Below are 26992 nucleotides of genomic sequence, written 5' to 3' on the forward strand. Positions count from 1 at the left end.
GGAATGGATCTCCCACATAAGGCAAGGGTCCACTACAAAAGAATGCTATTAAAGATAGAAGTAAACTATTAATGACATCACAAACCATTCTGTGGATCAAAACCTATTCAGCTGTAACCAATAAAGTCCCTCTGAAATATAGCCTACACCACCTTTTCTGTTGCTGGGTGCCTTCATGTCCCTTCCAAATTACGGCAACCCAAAGATGACTCTGAGGCTGAACAGACTAAAGGGTGGCCTGCGACTGCCCCTTTCAGTGCCGGATCAGGACCACCGCAACTACACGCCACAGCCCTGATCTGGCCTTTCTGCAGTGCCAAAAGGAGTTGCAAAAAGCAGGTCTTTTATGTGCCACAGAAAGGGCATCATAGCTGCTGGTGCTGTGGCTGTTTGGCACTCCTTTGGTGCTGCGTCATCTGGACGCAGCACCAGAGGAGCACCGTGATGTCACCTGCCATGCAGTCCAGTGCATGGCCTAATGGTGTTCTCAGGGCAGTGTTGGGGCATGTGTTGTGTGGACACCATGTCCCCACTCTGCCTTGAGACCGGCATTTATCACTGGTCTGTCAAGGCTGTTTATCATGGGCTTCTCTTGGCAAGATTTGTTAAAAGAGGTGCAACTTTATCGCACCGGCTCCAGGTACAGGATGAGAACAGGACAAAAGGAGCCTGGAAGGGAACGGAATGAGTGGGTGACGCATTTTACTGCACACAAGGAAGTCCCTCACTCGTTCCGTTCTCTGTCCTTCTGTCCCCAGAGGAGGAGATCTGAGGCTGAGAGCATGTGATTTTCCCAAGATCACCCAGTGGGTTTCATGACTGAGCAGGGAAACAGACCCTGGTCTCCAGATTCACAGTCCAACACTCAAACCACTATGCCATGTTGGCTCTCCACAGCACCTTACACTATCGTAATCATTCAACAGGATCTTTTAATCCAATTTATTTATTCAACAGGATGTAATTATTCAACTCTCTGGCAATCCCACAGTAACATCTCTGTTGCCCATCAAGGAGCATAGCACACCTCAGTAAACCTTAGGCAGATCTGTCTCTCTGAACATTTGAGGCAGCATTTAGTCCAGGGGTGGCTTTTTCCATTCCAGCAAAATGTGGTCGGTGTTCATTCTTACAAAATGCAAAACCCCAAACTCACCACTGGGTCTGCATAAATAATGTTTTGGCAGCACTGAAGGGACAGTGTCAAGGATCATTCCATATGTTATTGTTTGGACTGTAGAGACTAGTTCTTTATTTAAATTTAATCCAGGGCTGCAGGCCATACACACCCACACAGGCCAAGTCAACAGACTTGGAGCAGATTTCTCTTGTGATTTCGTCTATGAACCGGACAGCTTTTCATGATTAAGGAGAGCAAAACTAAAGAGAAATAAAAAGATTGACAGAAGGCAATATTTTCACATGAATGAACAGATCTGGTTTGCTAAACATAATGGCTGTGGGAGTAAGACAATCTCAGATCAACAGATAATTAAGAGAAAGAATAGCAAAATCTGCCAGGATACTTTCCTTCCAGGCACAAATGTATTTAAAACCATACCTTTATATAGTTGCCTTTGAAACAAAATCAAGTTGTATAATGCTTACAGGAGAATTGTAAGAGAAACAGGTGTATTTTAAAAACAATTACTAAAGACTGTTTTATTGAAAACTTTAATACCTGTGAAACCCAGGCTGCTGCCACTCTGCAGAAATAAAGCTATTTGACACCACTTTAACTTCCATAGCTTAATGCTATGGAATTCTGAGATTTGTCGTTTGATGAGGCACCAGAGCTCTCTGACAGGGAAGGCTGAATAGCTTGCAAACTACAAATCCTAGAATTCCATTGCGTTAAGCAATGGCAGTTAAAAGTGGGACCAAACTGCTTTTTTTCTGCAGCATGGCAGCAACCATATTAAAAAGTCCAAGGCAATATATGGTGATTCACTATGAAGTAGCTGAACAGTTTTTAATGAAAAATGCTACTGAGGTGATGTGAGGTACTATCCATTTTTGGCCCTTCATTTCTTGATGACAAATCTCCATCCATTGTGACATCATTGTTCACTATCCAATATTGTCATTCCACAAGCACAAATAATATTGTCTTTGTAGACACATAGTTCTAGAAGAGAAGCCAAGATAAGAATCCAATGTAAGTTACAGTATGGAACTTAGTTATTCAGCCATGACCAAGAATGATCATAAAACCAATAGTGCAATCAGTAGTATGCCTGAGATCCAGAAAAATAAGTGCCCAATCAATGGTCTGTTTATCTGTTTGTTTTATATGCTGATTCTCTCTTGACACAAGACTGAAGGTGGCTCACATGTAAAGAATGACGTACACTGAACAATTATATAGAATTTTATTTAAAATACTTATAAGGTTTGATATGGAACGGTCTGCCAGACGAGATCTGTCAAATTGCCAGCTTAGACAGCTTTAAAAAAGCTGTCAAGACGGATCTCTTCCGGCAGGCCTTTCCTGAATAAAAGTGCCCGGCCACAGAATGACTGCCCCCCACATCATGTATTAGCCCACTGCTCTGTCCTCGCTGTATTTTATTGTGTTTTTAATAGATGTTTTAATTGTAATTTGTTTAATCCTGTTTTAAGGGGGGGAATTTGGGACATAAATTTGTAAATGTGGATTTTAACATGTTGTAGCCGCTTTGATTGTCTTGTCACAGAAAAGCGGGATATAAATAAAAGTTTTATTTTATTATTATTTATATATACAAAATAAGGCTATAAGATATATGTGAACAAATAATGCAATGCAGTATTTTTACTATTATCATTTCTTATCTTCTTTACTTTTTAAATGAAGCAATGAAGCATTGCTATGTATATATTTGCTATTTATCTGATAGTTTGTCTGCTGAATAAAAATATGTTAAAAAAAAGGAATCATGTCCACTAAAACCTATTTAAAACAAAGGTTTTTTAAAAAATAAATAGTTCTGTTAAAACCCCACTAATCATATGCTATCAGCCTCAGTGGAAGGCAATGGCAAACCTCATCTGAACAAATCTTGCCAAGAAACCCCCGTGATAGGTTCAGTTTAGGGTTGCCATAAGTCAGAAATAACTTGAAAGCACACAACAACAAAAACAAGACAAAATGAGATAGATCTGGGTGCCAGTTCCTTCATCTGGCTCAACCTAGAACCAGAATCCTGAATCATGATAGTGATGTGAGCAGTTTTGAGACATGCTCCCTCCACTCCATTCCAGTACATATGATGAGCCCATTCTAGAAACAGAAAGAAGTCGCTTTAAAAATACTGAAAGATATCAATCAAAGCATTCTGTCACTCTGTTTCCAGTAGAATCTGTTTGCCCAAAAATCTGTTCCACCCTACATAGCAAGCCCTTGGTATCTGCTGGGGTTCCAGGACCCCCTGTGAATACCAATATCTGTGGATGTGCCAGTCCCATTAAATACAATGGCATAGTGAAATGGTTTCCCTTATACAAAACAGCAAAATCAAGGTTTACCTTTTGGAATTTATATATTTTTAAAATATTTTCAAGCCATGGATAGATGAATCCATGGAAAAATAATCTGTAGATATGGAGGGGGGGCTTACTCTATCTATCTATCTATCTATCTATCTATCTATCTATCTATCTATCTATCTAATCTATCTTTAAAAAAACCTTTATAAAATTTCCAACAAATTTTCTATTTGTGTGGTTTTATAGGCATTTTCTTTCCAAATATAAAAAGAACCTAAGCTATTTTTTCTTGCATTTTAAAACATTGGCTGGTATCCCTGTTAGTGAATTACAATGGCATAGGTCAGATGTGCACCATTACACACAGCTGTTGCTGATACTGGGATTCTGTTCTAACCAAAACAATGACCAAAATACCACCACAACCCCTCTCATAAACAATGCAGCCCTTCCTCCAACACAATCATTTCCATGTTGTCAGAGAACTGGGGATGAATGAGGACATGTGTAATTACTTTCCTGTAGCTGGATATGTTACAATGGTGTTATCTGCAGATACCTCCTAAGGACGCCTGGGAATCTCAGGAGCTACTTGTCAAGAGAATCCAGCTACAGAAAAACAACTGGACACCTCCCCATTCATCTCACTCTCTGACAACTTGGACACAGTTGTGTTGAGGGAAAGCTCCACTGTTTACAAGGTGCATTTTAGGGTTAAGAAACATAGCTATAGAGACATAGCTACATGATAGTGGTATATTTCCTGATGCATGTTTTCAGACTAGTGTTGGGAGGCAGAAGAAGCTTTGAATATTCAATTAAAGGTAAAGGTATTCCCCATTGGCAAGGTTATCAAGTCATGTCCAGCCATAGAGGGTGGTCCTCATCTCCATTACTAAGCTGAAGAGCCAGCGTTGTGATCGTGTGGCCAGCATGACTGCACAGAATGCTGTTTGCCTTCCCACCGGAGTGGTACCTATTTATCTACTTGCATTTGCATGCTTTCGAACTGCTAGGTTGGCAGAAGCTGGGACTACTGATGGGAGCTCACCCCATCATGCAGCACCTGGGCCTTGAACTGCCAACCTGCTGATCTTGCAATGAACAGAGTCGGCATCTTAACCACTTGAGCCACCGCATCCCAGAAGAAACATAGCTATGGAGACATAGCTACATGATACGGGTATATTTCCCAATGCACGATTTTAGACCATTATTAGGAGGCAGATGAAGCTTTAGGTATTCAGTTGCCCTATCTAATTCATATTGGGGAGAGGCAGACAGTGTTGTCAATTAAAGTGAAAGGATAATGCTATAAACTACTGTTGTTGTGTGCCTTCAAATAATTTTTGACTTATGGTGACCCTAAGGTGAAACTGTCATGAGGTTTTCTAGGCATGATTTGTTCAGAGGTTTGTATTGCCTCCCCTGAGGCTCAAAGCGACTTGCCCAAAGTCACCCAGTGGGTTTCATGGCCAAACTGGGAATCAAAGCCTAGAATCCAGAGTCATGTCCCAACACTCAAACCACTATGCCACACTGGTTAGTAATAGCAATGGCACGTACATTTCTATACTGCTTATCAGTGCACTTAAACACTCCCTAAGTGGTTTACAAAGTGTAAGCTAATTGCCTCTAATAAGCTGGGTGCTCATTGTGGCAACCTACACCAGGATGCAAGGCTGAGTTGACTCTGAGGCCTTGGCTGGTATTGAACCCACAACCTTGTGGTTTGTGAGTGAGTGGCTGCAGTATAGGCATTTAACCACTGTGCCACCAGGGCTCTTCTGGTTAACAGAATGGAAATGGACACAAGAGATTGCTCTTCTTCCTAAAGTGGAAAGGGGGAGTTCTGAGTTTTATCAGGGAAGCCCCTATATATTGAGAATGATGCAGACAGCAGGGAAAGCAGAGGAAGGAAGAAAAGGAGGAAGGCTTCTTAAGCCCTTCTTGCTCTCTTATCCACAAAGTCACCTCCTGTTTCAAATGACATCAAAGATGCAGATTCATATCCTTATATTGTTGACCCCACACCAATAAAAGCAGCTTTTGTTGGGGAAATTCTGAGCAGAAAAATGACTGGGAAGGAAAGGGTTTAACGCAGTCGAAGCTAGTCGTTTACTCAGTCTGAAAGAACATACAGTTATTTTACCTGCTAACAGTAAGTCTTGTTTAGGGTGGAGGAATAATGGAACTGCACAGCATACTTAGTTCCACCCTGCATCTCCTCATTGCTGGAAATTCAATTTCTTCCTCTTACTCCTAGCTGGCATGGCACTCCAACCACTTAGATTCTTATTTAGGATGGAAGATTCCCTGCAGAGAGCTAAAGGAATGAGCGATGTGGCACTTGAAACAGAATTTGGCATATGGGTCAAAGCCTTGCAGGCAAAAGAAAAGAAAAGAAATACCTGCAGAAATCTTGACATAGCTTTCCAAGTCTTTCCCTTAAGGGTTTTGAGCCAGCGCAGTTAAAGCGGTGCCAAGCTGGGTTATTGCTCCAGTGTGGATGCAGCCTTAGTTCACAGCCAGTCAGGACTATGGACAGCTCACATTGGAACAGGCTAGCTAGAGTGGTGTAATAGCAATAGCAAGTATATATTTTATCTTCAATACTAATGGCACAAATAAGAGATACTCTTATTTTTTATTTATTTTTTATAAATTGTGGACCCTTGGTATCCTCTGGTATTCATTTCTAGGACCCCCCCCCTTCATGGATACCAAAATCCATGGATGCTCAAGTCCCATTATAAACAATGGCATAGTAGAACAGTGTCCCATATGTAAAATGGCAACATCATTTGCTTTTGGGAATTTATATATTTTTAAAATATTTCCAAGCCATGGATGATTCAATCTGCAGATAACAAATCAATGAATACAGAGAGATAACTTTATTAGTGACTTGAAGAACAGAGGGTCGGAACAGCTAATTCTAGCTCAAGAGAGTGCATAATCATTCTTTCCAAACCCTTCTGTTGATTTTTGCCTAAATCCAACACCAATGCTGTCTACTTGTGCAAGCTGCCTTTCCTCTACTTTCCTCCCTCTGCACCATAAAAATATCTGCTCCAAGGGCAGGGAGGGGGGAGTTCAGTGCTTCAAAGAAGTTTTGTGGATGTGTGGGGTCTGCTGACAGGCAAAAATAATTCCTCTTGTGATTCTGTTGATAGAAGCAATTCCATCAACAGAGCAACTTCACTGGACCCTGGCCAAATAGAGACTGACATCCAGGCACTCAACATGATACATGTTGACTTGAAAAGGAGCAAACTAATATTGTCCCTGAGTATCTTGCATGATGTTCATTGAACCCAAAGCAAACAAGGAAAAGAAACTTGAACATAACCGATCCCATCTGATTTTGGAAACTAAAGGTCAGTCCCAGCTAGTAACTGAATGGAAGGCCACCAGCCATATCCAAACAGAGCTAGGAAATAAACTCCAAGCTCTGGAACTCCTTTCCCAGAGAAATTAGACTGGCACCTTCCCTACTTTCTTTTCTCAGACAAGTAAAGACTCTTCTATTCTGACAGGCATTTAATGAGTGATTATATAAGGCCAATCTTACACAATACACTGGATATTGCTAATTGTTGTGGTGGTGGGTGGGTGTGTTTTAATGATGTATGTTTTGACCTGGTTTTATTTTATTTATTTTTGCTTAATTTTGTTTCAACTTTTGTATCTTGTGGAATTTTAATTTTTAAAAAATTGTTGTAAGCTGCTTTGAGTCCCAACCTGAGAAATAAGTGGGTTAGAAATAAATATAAATATCACCACCACCACCACCACCACCACTACCTATCTGAAACCATGGAGAATATTTGCCAGTCCAAACTGACAATATTAAGTCAGATAGATAAAGGATCTGACTCAGTGTATGGCAGTTTTCTATATTATTAAGCACATGCAACTAAAAAGTGTATTCCAAAAATAAGTTATAACCAAAGAGGGCACATTTGAACTCACCTGAGCAGAGCAATTGATGATCAGGGAGGTTGGAGGTCTCTCATTCCTAGGGTCTTCATAAACTGAAGTCGAACTGATAGTAAATAAGAAGAATATCTGCCAGTAGTGACATGTATGTATGCTAAAATAATTGATTTTAAAATAATAAATAATAATAATATATTTACATGAGGGATATAGGCACTCTTGGTGAGTACTTGTGTTTATCCCTCCCACACCCATCCTGTCCTAATATTTTTTTGTAAAAAAAGAAATGTTCTTTTGTATTATCTTTAGGATCTCACGATTCATTTAGCTTCTACATTGATGAGGCTTCTCCAGTTGGACCTGAGCAACCAGAAACTGTCCAGAATTTTGTCTCTGTGTTTGGAACTGTGGCTAAAAAGCTGATGAGGAAATGGCTGGCGACTCAGACAATGAATTTTACTAGCCAGCTGGGAGCTGGCATACGCTATTTTGATCTTAGAATCTCTACAAAGCCCAGAGACCCTGACAACGAACTCTACTTTGCTCATGGTTTATTCAGTGCCAAAGTCAATGAGGGCCTTGAGGAGATCAGTGCCTTTCTTGCCGATCATCATAAGGAAGTGGTCTTGTTGGACTTCAACCACTTCTATGGGATGCAGAAATGTCACCATGAAAAACTGGTCCAAATGCTCAAAGACACTTTTGGGAGTAAAATGTGCCCTGCCATATTTGCCCACGAAGTCTGTCTCCAGTACCTGTGGGAGAAGGATTATCAAGTTTTGGTATTTTATCATAGTCCAGTGGCTTTAGAAGTCCCATTCCTGTGGCCAGGACAAATGATGCCAGCTCCATGGGCAAACACAACAGACCCAGAAAAACTGATCCAGTTTCTTCAGGCTTCAATCACCGAGAGAAGGAAGAAGGGCTCCTTTTTTATATCTCAGGTGGTGCTGACCCCAAAGGCTAGCACTGTGGTCAAAGGGGTCACTAGCGGTCTCAGAGAAACAATCACTGAAAGGTGAGTGGTTACATATTGGGTTGTGTTCATGAGGTAGGTGGCAATGGCAGCATCTTGGACATAAAGCTCTTTAAACTTTTGTTTAAACTCTTTAAACTTTTAATCTCTTATGGATTATGGCCATAATACAGTGGGTCCTTGGTATTCACTGGAGTTTGGTTCCAGGACCCCTTGTGGATACCAAAATCTGTTGATGCTCAAGTCCTGTGAAATACAGTGGCCTAGAAAATGGTGTCCCTTATATAAAATGGCAATATGAAGGTTTGCTTTACATTTCAAAGGTGTGGATGGTCAAATCTGTGGATGAAGGGGCAACTATACAGGGATAATGTTGGAAGAATATAGTGGAATTTAAACCAATAATTGCTTCTATTAAAATTAAAAGGGAGATTGCCCAGAAATTAGATAATGGTCAGAATCCTGGTTGTATGTTACACATGCACAGAAATTCTCCTGTGGAAGTGATTATATGCCTTGTAGGCTATCTGGCAGACACTCTCTCCCCTTAGGAACCTGCCCAGGCTCTGAGAGGCCCTTCTCTCAGTTCCACCACCATCACAAAAATGGTTGCTGAAGACATGAGATAGGACTTTCTCAATGGCTGATCATAGACTGTGGAACTCCCTCCCAAGGGAGGCCAGGATGGCCCCCTCCTTGCTGCAGTTCTGTTGGCAGGCAAACCCTCCCCCCCGAAAGACTTTTAAAGGCTTTAAACAATGGGCAAAGGGTACTATATTATTTTAAATTGAACTGTTTTAATTGCCTTTAATCTTTTAAATTGCACTTTATCTTTACAAAGATTTCTTTTTTTATCCCTTTTACTTATAAGTGCAGCTTGGAATTGCTTTAATACCATGATTAGCTCAATTTCATTTTAAGGTTCACTTTTGTATGTTTTAGCTGTATTGCTGTATTTTTTTTTAAAAAAATTGTAAGCTGTTTTGAATCTCAATTTTGAGGAAAAGGTGGGATGACGACGACGACGATGATGATGATGAATAAGAAATGGTTTGTCTGATGGAGAACATCTGCATTCGGTTCAAGATTGAAGAAATGTAGTTGTACATGCAGTGCCATTGTATATATATATCCCGCTCTTTTCCCAGGACTGGGACTCATACTTGTACATGCAGAAGAACATTGTACATGGGCATTCACTGCTCATGGAAACCCCTTGTACATTGTATATTTGGTCATGTATTCAGTTGCAAAAAGGGACATTTTGCTTCGGCTGCACAGCACTGCCATTCAGTGCAAGGTTTGCATAGCACAATTATTGTGTGACTCCACATGTAGAGATTTGTGTTCCAGAATCCCCATGTAGGTTTTCAGCTAATGGTTGTTGTCAAATATTTTTCTATTTTTCTTCCTAACCAGTAAACATTTGTTATTATTTGCTACTGCTGTTCAGATGTGAATCATTGTGGTAATAGCCTTCATGTGGTGAGGCATGGGTCTGGAATGATCCTGAATGCCCATCATTGCATATAGGAAGTCATGAGTTCAATCCAGATTTAATCATATTTAGAGTAAATTTATAGGAAATCAGTGGGACTGACATTAGTCACTAGGTGCATCTATATTGTAGAAATAATGCGGACACCATTTTAACTGTCATCTCATCGCTTCATCCAACATAATCTTGGGATTTGCAGGTTTGTGAGGCACCATCAGCCTTTGACAGAGAAGGGTAAAGACCTTGTAAAACTACTAATCCCAGGATTCCATAGGCTGGAGCTGCAGCACTGAAAGTGGTGTCAAAATGCATTAATTCTACAGTGTAGATGCACCCACTGATTTTCAGCTGGTCTACTCTAACTATGATTAAATCTGGGTCCAGCCCAGCTTGTGACCTCATCATGATCATAGAGATACATGTTTTGTTCATCTTATTTCCATTATCTCAACCCCCCCCCCCAAAAAAAAAAAAACATAACAGAAGGGAACCGGAAGTTGAGCAGCAGCAGTCATCCATGCTCTCATTCACTCAGATTGCATTTGATTGTTTGTGCATATTTGATTCTGAGACATGTCTTTGTAAACCACTATGAAGACAACATTAATGGCAATCACTCATATCTGGGTCTCCTTTCCATCTTCTGTGACTGGCAACTATTGACTTTTTAGCAAGTTACTTAATTTGTGGATGGCCAAAATTGTGAAATCTTGAGAGTGTTCACATAAAGCAAATGGACAGAGGAAGACCAAAGCAATGTTGACTACTGTGATGAAAATTTTCCTAATGCAGTGTTAGAAAGAGCAGATTATGTTTTATAGACAGAGATTTCATGTCACCTTAAATGTCACTCCCAAATGGAGGATAATTGCTCACTTGGTTGCAAATCATTAGAAAATGATGAACAAATGGGGCAGCTCTACTACATCAAAAAATTATTATCCTCTTATGTCACTTAAGCTCTCAGTGGTTTCACCCAAAGAATTCGGGGAAGTGTACTTGGATGGAGTCTCTTCAAACTCTACTCCCCGTTTACATAATGACAATTTCTATTCCCAGCAGAGGGGACATTTCTTAAACTTATTACTGATACAGGCTGTATCTGTATTGCAGAAATAATGCAGTTTGATACCACCTTAACTTCTATGGCTCAGTGTTGTAGAAATCTGGAATTTGTAGTTTTGTGAGCTCTTTAGCCTTCTCTCTCAGAGAACTCTGGTGCTACAATAAATTACAAATCCCAATATTCCACAGGATGGAGCCATGACAGTCAAAGCAGTGTCAAACTGCATTAATTCTGCTGTGTGGTGGTAGCCCTAGTCAGGGCAACCTAAAGACATTTCTGCTTCCCCCATGAAATTTCCATTCATTGTGATTTTCTTTCAAGGTCCAAATTTCTGAGCATTTAAAAATACAGTTTAGGCTTCCAAAGAAAAGGGTAAGGCAAATTTGCCAAGCAAATGTGAACACAGCAAACAGAAGAGTTCTAGGTATGAAGCACTTGCAGTGCTTCACTCTCAGTAATGCTAGGCATTTGCAGACTGAAGGAAACATTCATTGGAGGGCAGAATTCTTATATGGAAGGGCAATGTCCTCATCCCCCTCCCCCATACCTGAAGTCCTGGTACCATCACTCATTCCATGTAAGAAAGTGAGCAGGCTGTCTGTTGACTTCTACCTCAGCTTTGGTGAGCTCTTGTTCTTGTTGTGTACTTTCAAGTTATTCCCAACTTATGGAGACCTTAAGGTGAACCTACCAAAGTGTTTTCTTGATAAGATGTGTTCAGCAGAGGTTTGCCATTGCCTTTCCCTGAGGCGGAGAGCATATATAAACATAGAAGATTATCACACCAGTGCTTAAGCACTGGTAAATCGCCTCTCAAATGCTGAGTGTGTGAAAGCCTGGCATGCTTCCTCAACATCAGGGAATTGTCGGCCCCCTCTAGAGTCACTGAATTGTTCAAAGAGAGTGAATTTCCTCTGAACAGAAACTGCATTCAGAGGAAATTCTCTCTCCCCAAACAATTCAGTGACACTGGAGGTGAGCCGACAATTCTGTGATGTTGAAGCATGCCAGGCTTTCACACATGCACACTTCCTCAACGTTTGAGAGGTGATTTAGCAGCGCTTACCCCACAGTAAGTCCTGGTGTGATAATCTTCATAGAATCATAGGAGATTATCATATTCTTTAAAAATGCGACTTACCTCTCCTGTTTTATAGTCTCATTCGGGATGCAGCCAGGTATTATTACATGGATTTTGCCACCATTGCCGTCTCCCAAGTGCATCCAGGCAAAAATACAGCTAAAATTTGCCCTCAAGTGGCCTCTTTTCACTTTTGGGAGCTTCCTGGCTTTGCAAATTGGCAGAGGGTGGATTTTAGCCAGATTTTTGCTGGGACGCAGTCGGGAGGCAATGATGGTGGCAAAATCCATACGATAATACCAGGCTGCATCCTGAATGGGACTACAAAATGGGAGAGGCAAGTTACATTTTTTAACGTGACAACCTCCATAGAGTTGGAATAGACCACAAAGGCCATCCAGTCCAATCCCGCTATGCAGGAGCTCACAATCAAAGCACTCCTGATAGATGGCCATCCAGGATCTGTTTAAAAACTTCCAAAGAAGGAAATCCCACAACTGACATGACTTGCCCAAGGTCACCCCGTGGGTTTCACGGCTGAGATGGGAATCAAACTCCGGTCTCCAGAGTCGTAGTCCAACACCCAAACCTCTACACCACACGGGCTCAATACTTGAGAGCAATGGTCTAGCTTAAGTGGTGCAAGACAAGCTATGTACCATTCAAAGCTATAGATCGTTAATGCCTCCTCATTGCTCCATGTGCCTCCATCTGCCACATATATGCCACATGTACATGCATGTAAGAACCCACACATTTCTTGCTATGTGTCTTCATTCTTTTAAAGGGAGGAAGCTTTTTTTTTTACAGCCCTGTTCTCTTAGGACTTTATCACATGAGGCTACCAAAGTGGTATTACAGCAAAATAGTAGTGTCCATGGCCATACCTTATCACACAACACCATGTCTGTCCTGTAGCTACTTCCCTTTATCACACATCTATTCCCAGAACCCTCCTTTTCAATGCCTCCCAATTGTGCTTCTTTTCCCCTATTGATTCACATGTGATAAGTTCCTCCCGCTACAATTCTATTTTTTTCCAATTTCTTTTCTTTTCTTTTTACTTAATTGTTGTGGCTGCACAATTGAAAATAAAAAAATAAATAAAAATACATTCTGAAAGGCATGCTGGAAAGGGCATAGGGCAGAAAAGTGAGGTTATGAAGGCTTTCATGCAAAAGACAAAGCTCAAGACAGTAGGCCTGTTACCCTGGGACCAGACCACCAATTATCTATCTCATAGTTGATATCAATCCAATATTAAAAGGGACACTGAGGCAAGTGTCCAGTGAGTGACCTGTAAAGGCAACCTCCACGAGGAGAACTGGCCATAAATCCGGTTGGCTCCAGCAAGGGAGTAGGCAAGGCACCCACCACAATGATCGCAATGATCATCACCCAGACAGCATCATAATTCCTTTTGTCTATGGAGGGCGGTGATGAGACTCTTCATTGAAGGAGATGGCTGTGGGTACACAGACAAAGGACACTTCTCCAGCAGCGAGGGGTTTGCTTTTGTCTGAGATATTCACATCAATGATCCAAACATTTACTACAGCTTCCAATTATTCTTGTCCTCCTGAAAAAGCATTTAGCAGTGAGGTAATCCATTCATTCCAAAGAATACTGCCCTGGGACATGATTTTCAGCATATATACCACCACTTAGACACTAATCTAGTCTAGTTTGCAACCAGCCAGACACTCTGTTGGTTCTACTAGGCACCTCAGTAAACCAGCCACTCCACTTGCCATGGTGGCTGTTGAACCCTCTCTGATCTGGACACCCAACTATTTGAACCATGCTTCAAGATCAGTATAGTATCACCGTTAGCAAGGCCTTCACTTTCCACCTTTTCCCACCTTTGCTTCATTAGTTATTATGTGTGTGCATGTGCATGTTGATTATTTTCCTAATAAAACTACAAAAACCTATTTGGAACTGCCTCTGGAATTCAGTGTGATTTGGAACCATTATACACAGGGTTGATCTCAAGGCCAACTGTTGTGCCGGCCAAAACACAATTGAACTATTAAAATTTCCCTAAAACATAATACTTTGAGGGTGCCCTCCCAGGACCCCAGCATTTTGGGTAATACCATCATGACACTTTGGAAGAGTTGTGCATACGTAAACCAGTATATTTGTGTTTCCTACCCTAACACAATTGTGGCATCTTAGCAACCTGGTATGAAACAAAGAGCAATCAGTATCCTCTACAAGGAATCTTTTCACTGAACCTGATTGTTCAGTTGGTGCACAATCAAAGTGGGCATTTTCTGCTGTGAGAAATATATCTCGATTTCTTCAGTAGTTCAAAGTTCTGCGGGAATTTGTATTCTCTCTCTCTCTCTTTTGAGAGAGAGATTAGTTTGTTTCCCATACTTTCTTGAAATATGGTTGAGAGAAAATAGAACAAGATCAAAGTTCAGATACTAGCTGGGGCTGGAATACATCTAAGTACATAATGCTTTCCTTGCATCATTTAATTGTATCTCTTCTGTCTGGAACTTGATCCTGTTAGTAATGAATGTATTACAAATCTTAATGAATAATTATGCATAAATAGTCTGTATAGAGTGTATGATCCTCTCCCTGAGCACCTTCATTATCATCCATACACAAACATAAACACACACACACTATAACAGTGAGTCATCCAAATATGTCAAAAATACTGCTTGTCTCATTCTGTCTCTCTCTCTCTGCTGTGATGTTTACCATTTATGTGCAGAAAAACTAGAATTTATTTGGAATAGTATTAGTTTTCAGAGTAAAATATTATGGGGACATTTCATTTGTCAATCCTAAACTTCAAATAAATGGGATGAATATAGAGTGATTCACATTTAGAGGAACCCATTGAACTAAATGGGGCAGAAGTTAATAACAGCTAATGAGTTCTATTGATTTTAGGGAGTATGTTCTAGTTCTGAGGCTGCATCCGAACTGAATATATAATCTGGTTTGACCCCACTATAGATGCTGTCTCAATGCTATGCAATTCTTGGAGTTGTAGTTTGTTGTGGCACCTAAGCTCCCTGACAAAGAAGGCTAAATGTCTCACAAAACTATACAGTTGGACCTTCTTATACACAAATTTTTAATACATGGTTAATCCACATCCACGGTTTGAAAATGTTCCAAAAAATATAAATTTCAAATATCAAACCTTGATTTTCCATTTTTTATAAGGGACACCATTTTGCTATGTCATTATAGTTAATGGGACTTGAGCATCCCCAGATTTTGTTATACACGGGGGATCTTGGAACCAAACCTCAGCATATAACAAGGGTCCACTGTAGTTCCTAGAATTGCATGCATAGCATTGAACCATGGCAGTTAGTGGTGTCAAATTGGATTATTTTTGCAGTGCAGATGCAGTCTGAGTCAATCTGAATCCAACCCAATTGAACTATAGATGCTGGTCAAGTTTTATAATCAGAGTGATGAAGAGCAATGATGAGGATTTTGTTTGTTTTTGTTTTAGCATATTAGTATTATAGCATTTTATGTGTTGTGTTTTATCATTTGTTTTTTTATTGTTTATGTTCTGATGTAATGCCCTACAGTGGAAAGGGTGTTATTTATTGTTGTTATTGTTTATATTGTTATTAGCAGTCAAAATGTCCCATAACACTGTAGCAATTTGAGCCGGGGGGGGGGGAGACATCGGAGATTATTGCACTACTTTTTTAAGAAGCGTAATTTTCCCTCTAATGGCAGGATCCTATTGCACAGCATTTGGCTGGGCAGTAGCTATCCTGTAGCCAATCCATGCTTCTGCTGCAGCTTTTAATGGATGGGAAAATCCTATGAATAGCTGTCAGTTGTACAGTTAACCCATTATTGAGGATGTGTGCTATAAATTATCCCAGAGTAGTTCTGAGATTGATGATCTCATGTGGTGCGTGGTGGCATTACTCCCTTCTTTCCCCTTCCCTGTCCCTGAACATCCATAGCCATTCTGCTTCCAGTGCTGAAAAAGAGAAATGTTTTGTTGCTTTTCAAAAGTGGCAGCTTTTCCTAAGCTTCCTTTTTTCTTTAAAACCCATAATTGTGAAATGTTAACAAGCTACCAACATGCATTTCTGTGACACAAAAAATATACAAACCATCTAGGGAAGTTAAAAAACACCTTTATTTAAAAAAATGAAATGGCTGAAATGGAGTGCTAGAAAAACCAGTTTGCTGGACTGATTTTCCATCATGCAAAACGAAGCGTGCGTGAGGGAGTTTAATCTCAGATAGCTGATGAGTGAATACTGAATGCAATGGTTGAATGGAATGGTGTGCAATAAAATTCATTGCTAACCTGTTATCAATTTGCAATTATGTGGTTGTGCAAAAATGCTGTTTTGGTTGTTTAAAAAGCTGCAACTAAATTGGGAGTGAAGCTTTGTGCGATAAACTCCAATATTTTATGAACTGAGGACAGACAGGAAAGATTATTCTCTCCCAAATGAGCATATATCTGAATGGCTCTGTTACACCCTGTTCTTAGTAGGGGGCTAGATGAGATGACTGCCAAAGACACCTTCAGCCTTTAAAAAATTATGATTTGAAATTATAATCATAAACTCAAAACCATTTTTCTAAGCTGATTTGATGTTACAATTTTCAGAAGGTCAATGTTTGGGCTGTGTCTACACTGCAGAAATAATGCAGTTTGATACCATTTTAACAGCCATGGCTCTGTGCAATGGAATTCTGGGAACTGTAGTTTTGTGAGCTATTTAGCCTCTGTCAGACAGCTCTGGGCTCACAATAAACTACAAATCCCAGGATTCCGTAGCATTGAGCCATGGAAGTTAAAGTGTTGTCAAACGGCATTATTTCTTCAGTGCAGATGCAGCCTTGAGAATGTTCAGTCATGCCCAGGGTATGAAATTGATAGTTACAGCTACTGTATATTGTTATCAAGGCTTGAGATCCAGGTAAAAACAGGGTTTCTAATCCAGTGGTTCCTTATCTTGAGTCTGCAGATGTTGATAATTTACAAGAACTCCAAATCCTTGAAACTTGTTCATGCTGGCTGAGGCTCTTGGCACTTGAAGTCCAACATCTGGATGCTGAAGATTGGGAACCACTGGCTTAACAGCTGACACCTCTGACTCAAGCCTTTTCTAGCTGACAATAATCCTCCAAGTGTGAATTAGGCAGATATTCCACTGGAGACAGATATAGATGCATTCAGTCATAAGGACCCTGCAGATAGGTGTGTCATTGATAGAGTATGACAGGGCACTGCATACTCATGACAAAAGAGCTTGTGCTGAGGCTGTGTGCTGACGCACATAGTCCCACTTGCTATAAAGCTGTTTCTCTAATGCAGATGAGAATTATAAGAGCACAGTTCATCTGCCCTGCTCTGAATGAAAAATGGCTTTGCTCTTTCCCCCTCCTACTCGTGCGCCCTTGAGCACTAAAGCCAATGTACAATACAGGAGCATCATTGTAACCAAGGCAGAAAAAAAAAGGAAAAAGTCTTCCGGCATTTCCTAAGACACAGTTCAATAACCAATAAACCGTGTCTGTTTTAGGCTGATAATGTTCCTCCCTGGGATCTAATACTTTCTAAGAGAGGACAAATAATAAATGTCAATTACTATGGATAGGCAAGAGGAGGAGATTCCTAAAAGCTCTTTTCTGAATTAATAAACAGAGCCTGGCCTAACATGGAATACCAGAGCAGTTAGCAAGGATTAAATGTGTGGCAGCATTTCATTGGACACCTGTTTCTTATTTGGTCCTCTTCCTTCAATTGATGAACAGAAATGCATTGGTTATTCTCAACTAGAATGGACCTGTTAACTCCATTTGTAAAAGATTCTTCAACACCTGGATAAAATCTAATTGATTCAATGGACCTACCCTAGGTGGGGATTAACAATGACATTGAGGTTGATAACTCCACGGAATAACACAAAGTTTTATGCCTATATTTGTGACTGTGTGACCTTCAAAGGTGGTTTTTCAAAGAGGCAGGAGGCTGAAGTTGAAGGAGGATGCAGAAAGCTCCATTATGCACAACTCTTCTTTTTAAATCCATTTCCCTATTTTATTTGAACAGCTGAGCCTGGGCATGGGTAGAAAATGAGGAGAAGGTTGACCAGCGGTGAAACATTTGTTTGGGGGCTATACTTTGTTTGTTTTTTAACAACCATGTAAGTAATATATGCGAAGCACTTAGAATACTTAAGAGGTACTGTGTATGTAGCACATAAACCCATCATCAACTGCCACCCTAAAGTTCAAAGTTTACTTTTGGAGGTCTATTACTTTACAGCATCAGAGGAATACAATAGGAATAAATATTGCTGTCACAAAATGCTTGTGAATATCCCATCTGTTTTGGCCACTGTCATTACATAAGATGTTAAGCTAGTAGGAAAATGATTCCAGCCTTCCACAAACATATGCTCTTACATGGGTTTATAAAATGTTTTATTTAGTTGTCAACTTGATTTACATCCCACCTATCTCCCAAATAAATATCTTTAAGTTCTACTATCAGTACACTAGTAAATAAATTATAATATTAAATTGTACCAGTTTAAAAATTATTTTTAAAGAGTATGAACCAAAAGGTAGAACACCTCCTTCCTCAATAGCTAAGTTGCTAAAACCTTGCCTGGATTGAAAGTTTTTTGGTTCTAAGTGGAAGGACAACAAGAAAAGTGTCATCTTTTGATCCACAGCCTAGAAGCAGCCACTGTGAAAGTCCTTTCTTGCACCTCATCATATTTGTAATCTCTTCCATACATCCCTTTCTTTCAGTGCCATTCCTAGGGTTGGTGTCACCTGGTGCAGTAACTCATGGAATCACCCCCCCACACACACACACACATTGACCCCTCCCTTATCTCACCATACAGAATCCTTAGTAAAATTTTTTTGCACTAATGTTACTCATAAATCATAATTCCCATATATCACTGAATACAATGCTAATGGCTGTGACATAAACAACTAGCAAAATTAATATTTATACCTTCAAATTGCAATATCATACACTTAATATAAATGTATTCACATATACATAGTGGAAATTTGGTTAAAATTTGATGTTTTTAAAATAAAAATTTAAAAGAATAAGTTATTTTAAAAAATCAACAATTTTTATTTTTCCCAAAATTCAAAATGTTGACAGTTGAAATTTTAATTTAAAAAGATTTGGGACTTCTCCTTTCTGCTCCCACTGAGCTTCACCCCACTCCCATCATCTCTTAAAGCATTTTGAAGGGATGCAAATGAATGCAACAGCCTGTTTCTGCCAAAAGGTAGGTGTTTGAGGAGCAGTGGTGTCACCTCCATTTAGGGTATTACCCCCTGCACCACCACTGCTTTCTTTTATTTGTGTTTTATTGCTTTTTGTGTGTGTAAGTGCTTTCCCCTACCATAGAGTCTAACTATAAGCTAAGTAAAAAGTCATTGGTGGCTACTTCATCCGTTTTCTGGCATGTATAGTGCACCCGTGCCATACGCGGGTGCACTATACGCGGCTTTGAGCTTACGCTGAAGCCGCACAACAATTTAAGAAATAGTGTGTGCTCTCCTCCACACCGCAAACATGCGCCCCATTATTTGCAATGGGGTGCGAGCATATGCGGATTTCCCCTTACATGGGGGAATCCAAAACGGAGGGGCCCACTGTACTACTCCAAAGGAGGTCATAAACTTATTATCTTTTACTGCTTTTTATAAACATTATCACTGTTACTGATATTAATGAGAGATTCTTAACTCTTTCACATAAGTGAAAAATGGGAATTACTGTGTTCAAGAAAAGGGTATAGAATCTTTCTGGGGTTGGAGAAGATGTTTGGTTTTGATGACCATATCTCTGTGAATATTTTGGCATAAGATAAGATAAATTCTTCTGTTATTCTCAGTTTGGATAAATGTTCCACTCGATATACTATTTTTGTACCAAAAAAAGTAAAGCATTTATACAAGCCAATGAAGGCAGGGATGTCCTTTCACTAGGGGATCAAGTGATGAGTAATTGGGGTATTACCTCAGTTTCAAAGCTACATGATGTGTCAGTTCAGCCAGTCTCCCCTCCTATGGCCTTCAGTCCATGGCTTTAGCTAGTAAAATGCTCATTAAGAGTGGCCTTTAAGAGGAAGGAACTGGTAAAACCACCTCTGAGTACTCCTTGCCTAAGAAAACCCTATGAAATTCATTGGGTCACCATAAGTCAATAGGTGACTTGAAGGTACATATACACATACTCATCTTCTCCCATGGAGTGGAGTCAAACTACTTTCCTAGGGAGCCGCTGGTAATAAAGCAGAGTAATGGTGGTAAAACGGTTAGAATGAGTCTGAACACAGGTTAGAGCTCATAGGACAGCCTACTTTGTGGTGGTGCTGGCACCAAAAAAAGCATTTTTCTCAGCCAGCATTGTATCTGCTCGGAATTGATCAGCAGAGATCATAGAATCATAGAATTGTAGAGTTGGAAGAGACAACAAGGGCCATCCAGTCCAACCCCCTGCCATGCAGGAAATCTCAATCAAAGCATCCACAACAGATGGCCATCCAGATGTTTCAGAAGTCAAGAGCTTATTACAGTTTGGCCTGTGAATGGAGAATATATGCAGTGCACTGTAAATGATTTACACAAGTTAGTACATCCCAAAGATGTTAGGTAAAATGTGGGTTCTTGACCTTCCTGGCTCATAAAAGCAGTCAGGGTGGGGAAATGGCTGACTGGGTAAAGGAATGATGACTGTATCTTTCAACAAGAGAAGTTTCCATCATACAGAAAGAAGGCAGTTATGAGCTTTTTGTCCAAAAAGTTCTACTCAAACCCTATGATATTAGGTAAATACTGACTAGTCTCCAGTCTTCCATCTTGGGACAAAATCCTGGAGTGTGTGGCAGTCTCTCAACTCCAGGATTCCTGATGAAGACTGACTATCTAGATCCATTTCAGTTTCCTTTTGGACCTGGTGATGGCATGGAAACAGCTTTGTCTTGATGGACAACCTGTGCTGGGCATTTGATGGGGAAGTGTTTCAGTATTAATTCTGGAACTCTTAGCAGGTTTTGAAATCTCAGTATCAGTCATGGTATTCTTCTGGGTTGCCCCTCTGGCATGGATGTGGAAATTTAGAAATCCAGTGTGGTGTAGTGGTTTGAGCACTGGACTATAACTCTAGAGACCAGATCAGCCATGGCAACCCACTAGATAAGTCAAACTCTTTCAGCCTCAGACGATGGCAATGGCAAACCCCCTCTGATGAAACCTGCAAAGAAAACCTCATGATAGGGTCACCTGAGAGTCAGAAACATCTGGAAGACATATAGCAACAACAAACGTAGAGGCAGTGGTGGTGGCCCCTTGGTGTGGGGCTCTGGCATTATTGCTGCAGAATGTAAAAGGAGTCTGGCACTTCCTCCTGCCTGCCATGGGTAACATTCGTACAAAAACATTACTAAGGATTCAGTATGGTCTTGTACGGGAGGAGATCCATGGGGATGACACCATGAGCTACTACTTCACTGGGTGTGGTGGTGGTACCCTTGCGATGCCAACCCTAGTGATGCTACTGTGTAACAAATATTTTTTCTGTTAATGTGAATGAGAAATCATAGCTGAAATATGTCACTAGCAGAAAATGTGGTAGTGTTGACGGATCACAGGCCCCTCAACATTATCTAAAATTTTAATTAACCATTGCAGCATCCTCTTGACCACTGGGTAAGGCACATGTCTCAGTTAAAAAAAAAATCTTCCCTCCACTGATATTGAACTTTTTCAACATCTTTATCAATGACCTGGATGATAGAATTGGGAGCATACTTATCAAATTTGCAGATGACACCAAATTAGGAGGAATAGCTAATACCCCAGAGGACAGGATCAAGATTCAAAATGACCTGAATAGACTAGAAAGCTGGGCCAAAGCTAACAAAATGAAATTCAATTCAGAGAAATGTAAGGTATTGCACTTAGGGCGGAAAAATAAAATGCACAGATATAGGATTGGTGACACCTGGCTGAATGAAACTACGTGTGAAAGGGATCTAGGAGTCCAAGTAGACCACAAGTTGAACATGAGTGAACAGTGTGATGCGGCAGCTAAAAAGGCCAATGCTATTTTAGGCTGCATCAATAGAAGTATAGTGTCTAGATCAAGAGAAGTAATAGTGCCACTGTATTCTGCTCTGGTCAGGCCCCACCTAGAATATTGTGTCCAGTTCTGGGCACCACAATTCAGAAAGGACATTGAGAAACTGGAGCGTGTCCAAAGGAGGGCGACAAAAATGGTGAAGGGTCTGGAAACCATGCCCTATGAGGAACGACTTAGGGAGCTGGGGATGTTTAGCCTGGAGAAAAGAAGGTTAAGAGGTGATATGATAGCCCTGTTTAAATATTTGAAAGGATGTCATATTGAAGAGGGAGCAAGCTTGTTTTCTGCTGCTCCAGAGAACAGGACCCGGAACAATGGATGCAAGCTACAGGAAAAGAGATTCCACCTGAACATTAGGAGGAACTTCCTGACAGTAAGGGCTGTTCGACAGTGGAATGCACTCCCTCGGAGGGTGATAGAGTCTCCTTCCTTGGAGGTCTTTAAACAGAGGCTGGATGGCCATCTGTCAGGGATGCTTTGAATTGGATTTCCTGCATGGCAGGGGGTTGGACTGGATGGCCCTAGTGGTCTCTTCCAACTCTATGATTCTATGATTCTATGATTCTATGATTCTATAAGTAGTTCTTTTTTTAAAAAAATCCTGATTTATGACTACCAGACATAGGAAGCTGATGCAGACACAACTCTTATGTACGTATTTGATCCCTCCTAACTTAATGAAAGCAGGCAAAGCTGATCTCTCTACAGGCATCTGCTCTGTCCCAGTTTCTCTAACTTTTATATGTACTTTTATATAAGTTGGCTGCATTTTCAAAGGTTCTTACATCTTCTTTTGCTCTAGGTGCTCCAAAGTACAGTTGATATTTTTAGCCGTGAAGACAACGATTAAGTAACATTGCTTCTAACAGAGGAGCGATTGATACAGTGACCAGAAGTGTTGGATTTAGTTTCCTTTCAGACATGACACCACCAATGATCTATGAATATAGGAAGAGCTTCACAGGATCATACCAAAGACCTTCTCAGACAGCATTTTATACCCATAGTGCCCAACCAGATGCATCTAGGAAGCCCATAACTAACATATGGCTGTCATCCTGTTCGTGACTTATACAGGCACTGAGCTACACACGTGGAAGGATTTTTTTTAACAGTGTGTAAAAGTTGTATCCAGCAAATGAATGTAGCAGCAAATGAATGCACACTGTCTATAAATATTTTACATTTCACAATGGATTGACAACCATACTCCCAAATAAATTCCAAAGACAATATCTAAATCTATGGTTGAAGTACATACTTTGCACTACATTGGTATTCAGTATAGGCGTATGTAAAGAACTGGGTGTACCATTTTTTTATTATCCTACTGTGTAACCTGTACAAGGACAATAGGTCACTATTATGACAAAATATGAAGAAACAGTGGTTTCCAATTGATAAGGGGGGCAGGCAAACCAAAGTTGCAATCCATCAACTTGTTTAATTTGTATGTTGAACATATGCAGAAAACAGGATTAGTCTTTGAAAAAGGAGGTGTGAAAACTGGAGAAAGGAAGATTAACAATGTAAAATAAGCCGATGGCACCATACTACTAGCAGAAAATAGCAAAGACTTGGAACGACATACTAGTGAAGAAAGTCAAGGAAGAAAGTGCAAAGGCAGGTTTACAGTTGAAAACAAAAATAATGACCACAGATTATATACATAACTTTAAAGCAGACAGTGAAGACATTGAGGTAGTAAAATATTTCCTGTACCTTAACTCAGTCATTAATCAGAATGAAGACTGCAGTCAAGAAATCAGAAGAAAAGTAGGACTTGAAAAGGCAGCTATGAAAGAACTAGACAAGATCCCCAAGTGTAAAGGTAGATATAGCTGTCCCTCGATATCCATGGATTCAAGCATCCATAGCTTGAAAATATATATTTTTAAAAAATCCCAAAGCAAATCTTGTTTTTTTCATTTTATATAAGGAACACAATTTTACTATGTCATTGTATTTAATGAGACTTGTGCATCTGTGGATGTTGGTATCCGTGGGGGATACCAAACTCCAAAGGATACCAAGGGCCCACTGAATTGAATACCAGTCAGGATTGTCCATGCAATCATCTTTCCCATTCCCATGTATGTTTGTGAAAGCTGAAAGGAAGAAAATCAACTCATTTGAATTGGGTGCTGGAAGAGAGTTCTGCAAATACCCTGGATTGCCAAAAAGACAAATAAATAGATCCTAGAGCAAAAAAGGCTCAAATTCTCCCTAGAAGCCAAGATGACATGACTCACTAGAAAAGAGAACAATGCATGGCAAGGTAGAAGGCAGTGGGAAGAAGAAGACCACATTATAGATGGATAGTCTCAATCAAGGAAGCCACATCCTTGAATCTGCAAGACCTGACCAGAACTGTTGATGACAGGGTGATTCAGAGGTCTCTTTCATAGGGTTGCCATAAGTCAAAGTCAGCTTGATGGCATTTAACAACAAATGTAATTCTGCTGGTGAATATTAACACTTCATTGAACCAATGTAGGCTCTCAGCCTATGAGTGCTACAGCATTCTAATGATCATGTTTCTCAGAAACTGGTATTCAGAGACATACTGTCCCCAGTATGGAAGGTAATTTATAGTGATTATTACTTTGATTAGCCTTTGATAACTTTATCCTCCATGGATTCATCTAAACTCCATTTGAAGTTGTCCAATTTGGTCGCCATTACTCTTGAGCTTATCACATGGAGCTCTGGGAGTGGCCCCAGCGTGGAACAAAAGGGGGCAGGATGTGAATTGAACGAGACTATCACCTGTTTTATTGCATGCTGGAATGCCGGCAACACCGCCAGAAGTGCCCATTCCATTCTACATCTGTCCCAGAGAGGGCGATTTTCAGGAATGCTTCTGAACAGTTCCTGAAAATCGCTTCTTCTGAGAGGGATTGGGAATGGAATGGCAACTTCCAGCAGCAACGTTCCAGTGTGCGATAAAATGCGTGATATCCCCCATTCTGTTCCCATCACGCCCCCTTCCGTCATGCCTGATCACATCCCCAGGGGCAGTACAATAAGGTCCTATATTTTGTGGTAATGAGTTCTATGGTTTCAGTAGATTCTGAATAAAGAAGTGCATCCCTTTATCTGTCTTGAATTTCACACCACTCAACCTCATTGCATGACTGTATTATTATTATTATTATTATTATTATTATTATTATTAACCTTTATTTATAAGGCGCTGGAAATTTACACAGCGCTGTACATACAATCTTTTTAAATTAAGACGGTTCCCTGCCTTAAGGCTTACAATCTAAAAAGACATGACACAAAAGGAGAAGGGAGTGGTGGTGGGGAAGGGGATGAGGTCCAGCAGTTCTTCTCAACCTCCGAGGCCTGGACCAAGGCAGATGGACTGGAGGGAGGACTTGGCTTCTTGGAGCTAGCCTGCCTCTCTCTCCCTCAAGATGGTGGATGAAGGGAGGGCTTGTCTTCTTCCAGGCAGGCCTGATGGAGCTAGCCTGTCTCTCTCTCCCTCAAGATGGAGGATGAAGGGAGGGCTTGTCTTCTTCCAGGCAGGCCTGATGGAGCTAGCCTGCCTCCCTCTCCCTCAAGATGGTGGATGAAGGGAGGGCTTGTCTTCTTCCAGGCAGGCCTGCTGGAGCTAGCCTGCCTCTCTCCCCCTCAAGATGGTGGATGAAGGGAGGGCTCGTCTTCTTCCAGGCAGGCCTGATGGAGCTAGCCTGCCTCTCTCCCCCTCAAGATGGTGGATGAAGGGGAGGGCTTGTCTTCTTCCAGGCAGGCCTGATGGAGCTAGCCTGCCTCCCTCTCCCTCAAGATGGTGGATGAAGGGAGGGCTTGTCTTCTTCCAGGCAGGCCTGATGGAGCTAGCCTGCCTCCCTCTCCCTCAAGATGGTGGATGAAGGGAGGGCTCGTCTTCTTCCAGGCAGGCCTGATGGAGCTAGCCTGCCTCCCTCTCCCTCAAGATGGTGGATGAAGGGAGGGCTCGTCTTCTTCCAGGCAGGCCTGATGGAGCTAGCCTGCCTCCCTCTCCCTCAAGATGGTGGATGAAGGGAGGGCTCGTCTTCTTCCAGGCAGGCCTGCTGGAGCTAGCCTGCCTCTCTCCCCCTCAAGATGGTGAATGAAGGGAGGGCTCGTCTTCTTCCAGGCAGGCCTGATGGAGCTAGCCTGCCTCCCTCTCCCTCAAGATGGTGGATGAAGGGAGGGCTCGGGTTCTTCCAGGCAGGCCTGATGGAGCTAGCCTGCCTCCCTCTCCCTCAAGATGGTGGATGAAGGGAGGGCTCGTCTTCTTCCAGGCAGGCCTGATGGAGCTAGCCTGCCTCCCTCTCCCTCAAGATGGTGGATGAAGGGAGGGCTCGGGTTCTTCCAGGCAGGCCTGCTGGAGCTAGCCTGCCTCCCTCTCCCTCAAGATGGTGGATGAAGGGAGGGCTCGTCTTCTTCCAGGCAGGCCTGCTGGAGCTAGCCTGCCTCCCTCTCCCTCAAGATGGTGAATGAAGGGAGGGCTCGTCTTCTTCCAGGCAGGCCTGATGGAGCTAGCCTGCCTCCCTCTCCCTCAAGATGGTGGATGAAGGGAGGGCTCGGGTTCTTCCAGGCAGGCCTGCTGGAGCTAGCCTGCCTCCCTCTCCCTCAAGATGGTGGATGAAGGGAGGGCTCGGGTTCTTCCAGGCAGGCCTGATGGAGCTAGCCTGCCTCCCTCTCCCTCAAGATGGTGGATGAAGGGAGGGCTCGTCTTCTTCCAGGCAGGCCTGATGGAGCTAGCCTGCCTCCCTCTCCCTCAAGATGGTGGATGAAGGGAGGGCTCGGGTTCTTCCAGGCAGGCCTGATGGAGCTAGCCTGCC

At 41.4% G+C, this 26992-nt stretch overlaps 1 protein-coding gene across 2 annotated transcripts in view; it reads left to right on the plus strand.

Moving 5' to 3' along the window:
* The window catches only part of PLCXD3 (phosphatidylinositol specific phospholipase C X domain containing 3), a 117353-nt gene that overhangs the window by 64507 nt on the left and 25854 nt on the right, over nucleotides 1-26992 (plus strand). Inside the window, exons 2-3 of one of the 2 annotated variants that reach the window (XM_089496122.1) lie at nucleotides 7720-8428; nucleotides 22981-23045. In XM_089496122.1, coding sequence (XP_089352248.1) covers nucleotides 7720-8428; nucleotides 22981-23032 — 761 coding nt within the window. In that variant the 3' untranslated portion in view covers nucleotides 23033-23045. Of the gene's footprint in view, nucleotides 1-7719; nucleotides 8429-22980; nucleotides 23046-26992 lie in introns of those variants that run through there. The other variant, XM_089496113.1, reaches the window with a different exon arrangement.

The sequence above is a fragment of the Sceloporus occidentalis genome, unplaced genomic scaffold (genome assembly GCF_023333645.1).
Source record: "Sceloporus occidentalis isolate IW3139 unplaced genomic scaffold, rSceOcc1.0.p SCAF_1, whole genome shotgun sequence".
Classification (NCBI taxonomy): domain Eukaryota; kingdom Metazoa; phylum Chordata; class Lepidosauria; order Squamata; family Phrynosomatidae; genus Sceloporus; species Sceloporus occidentalis.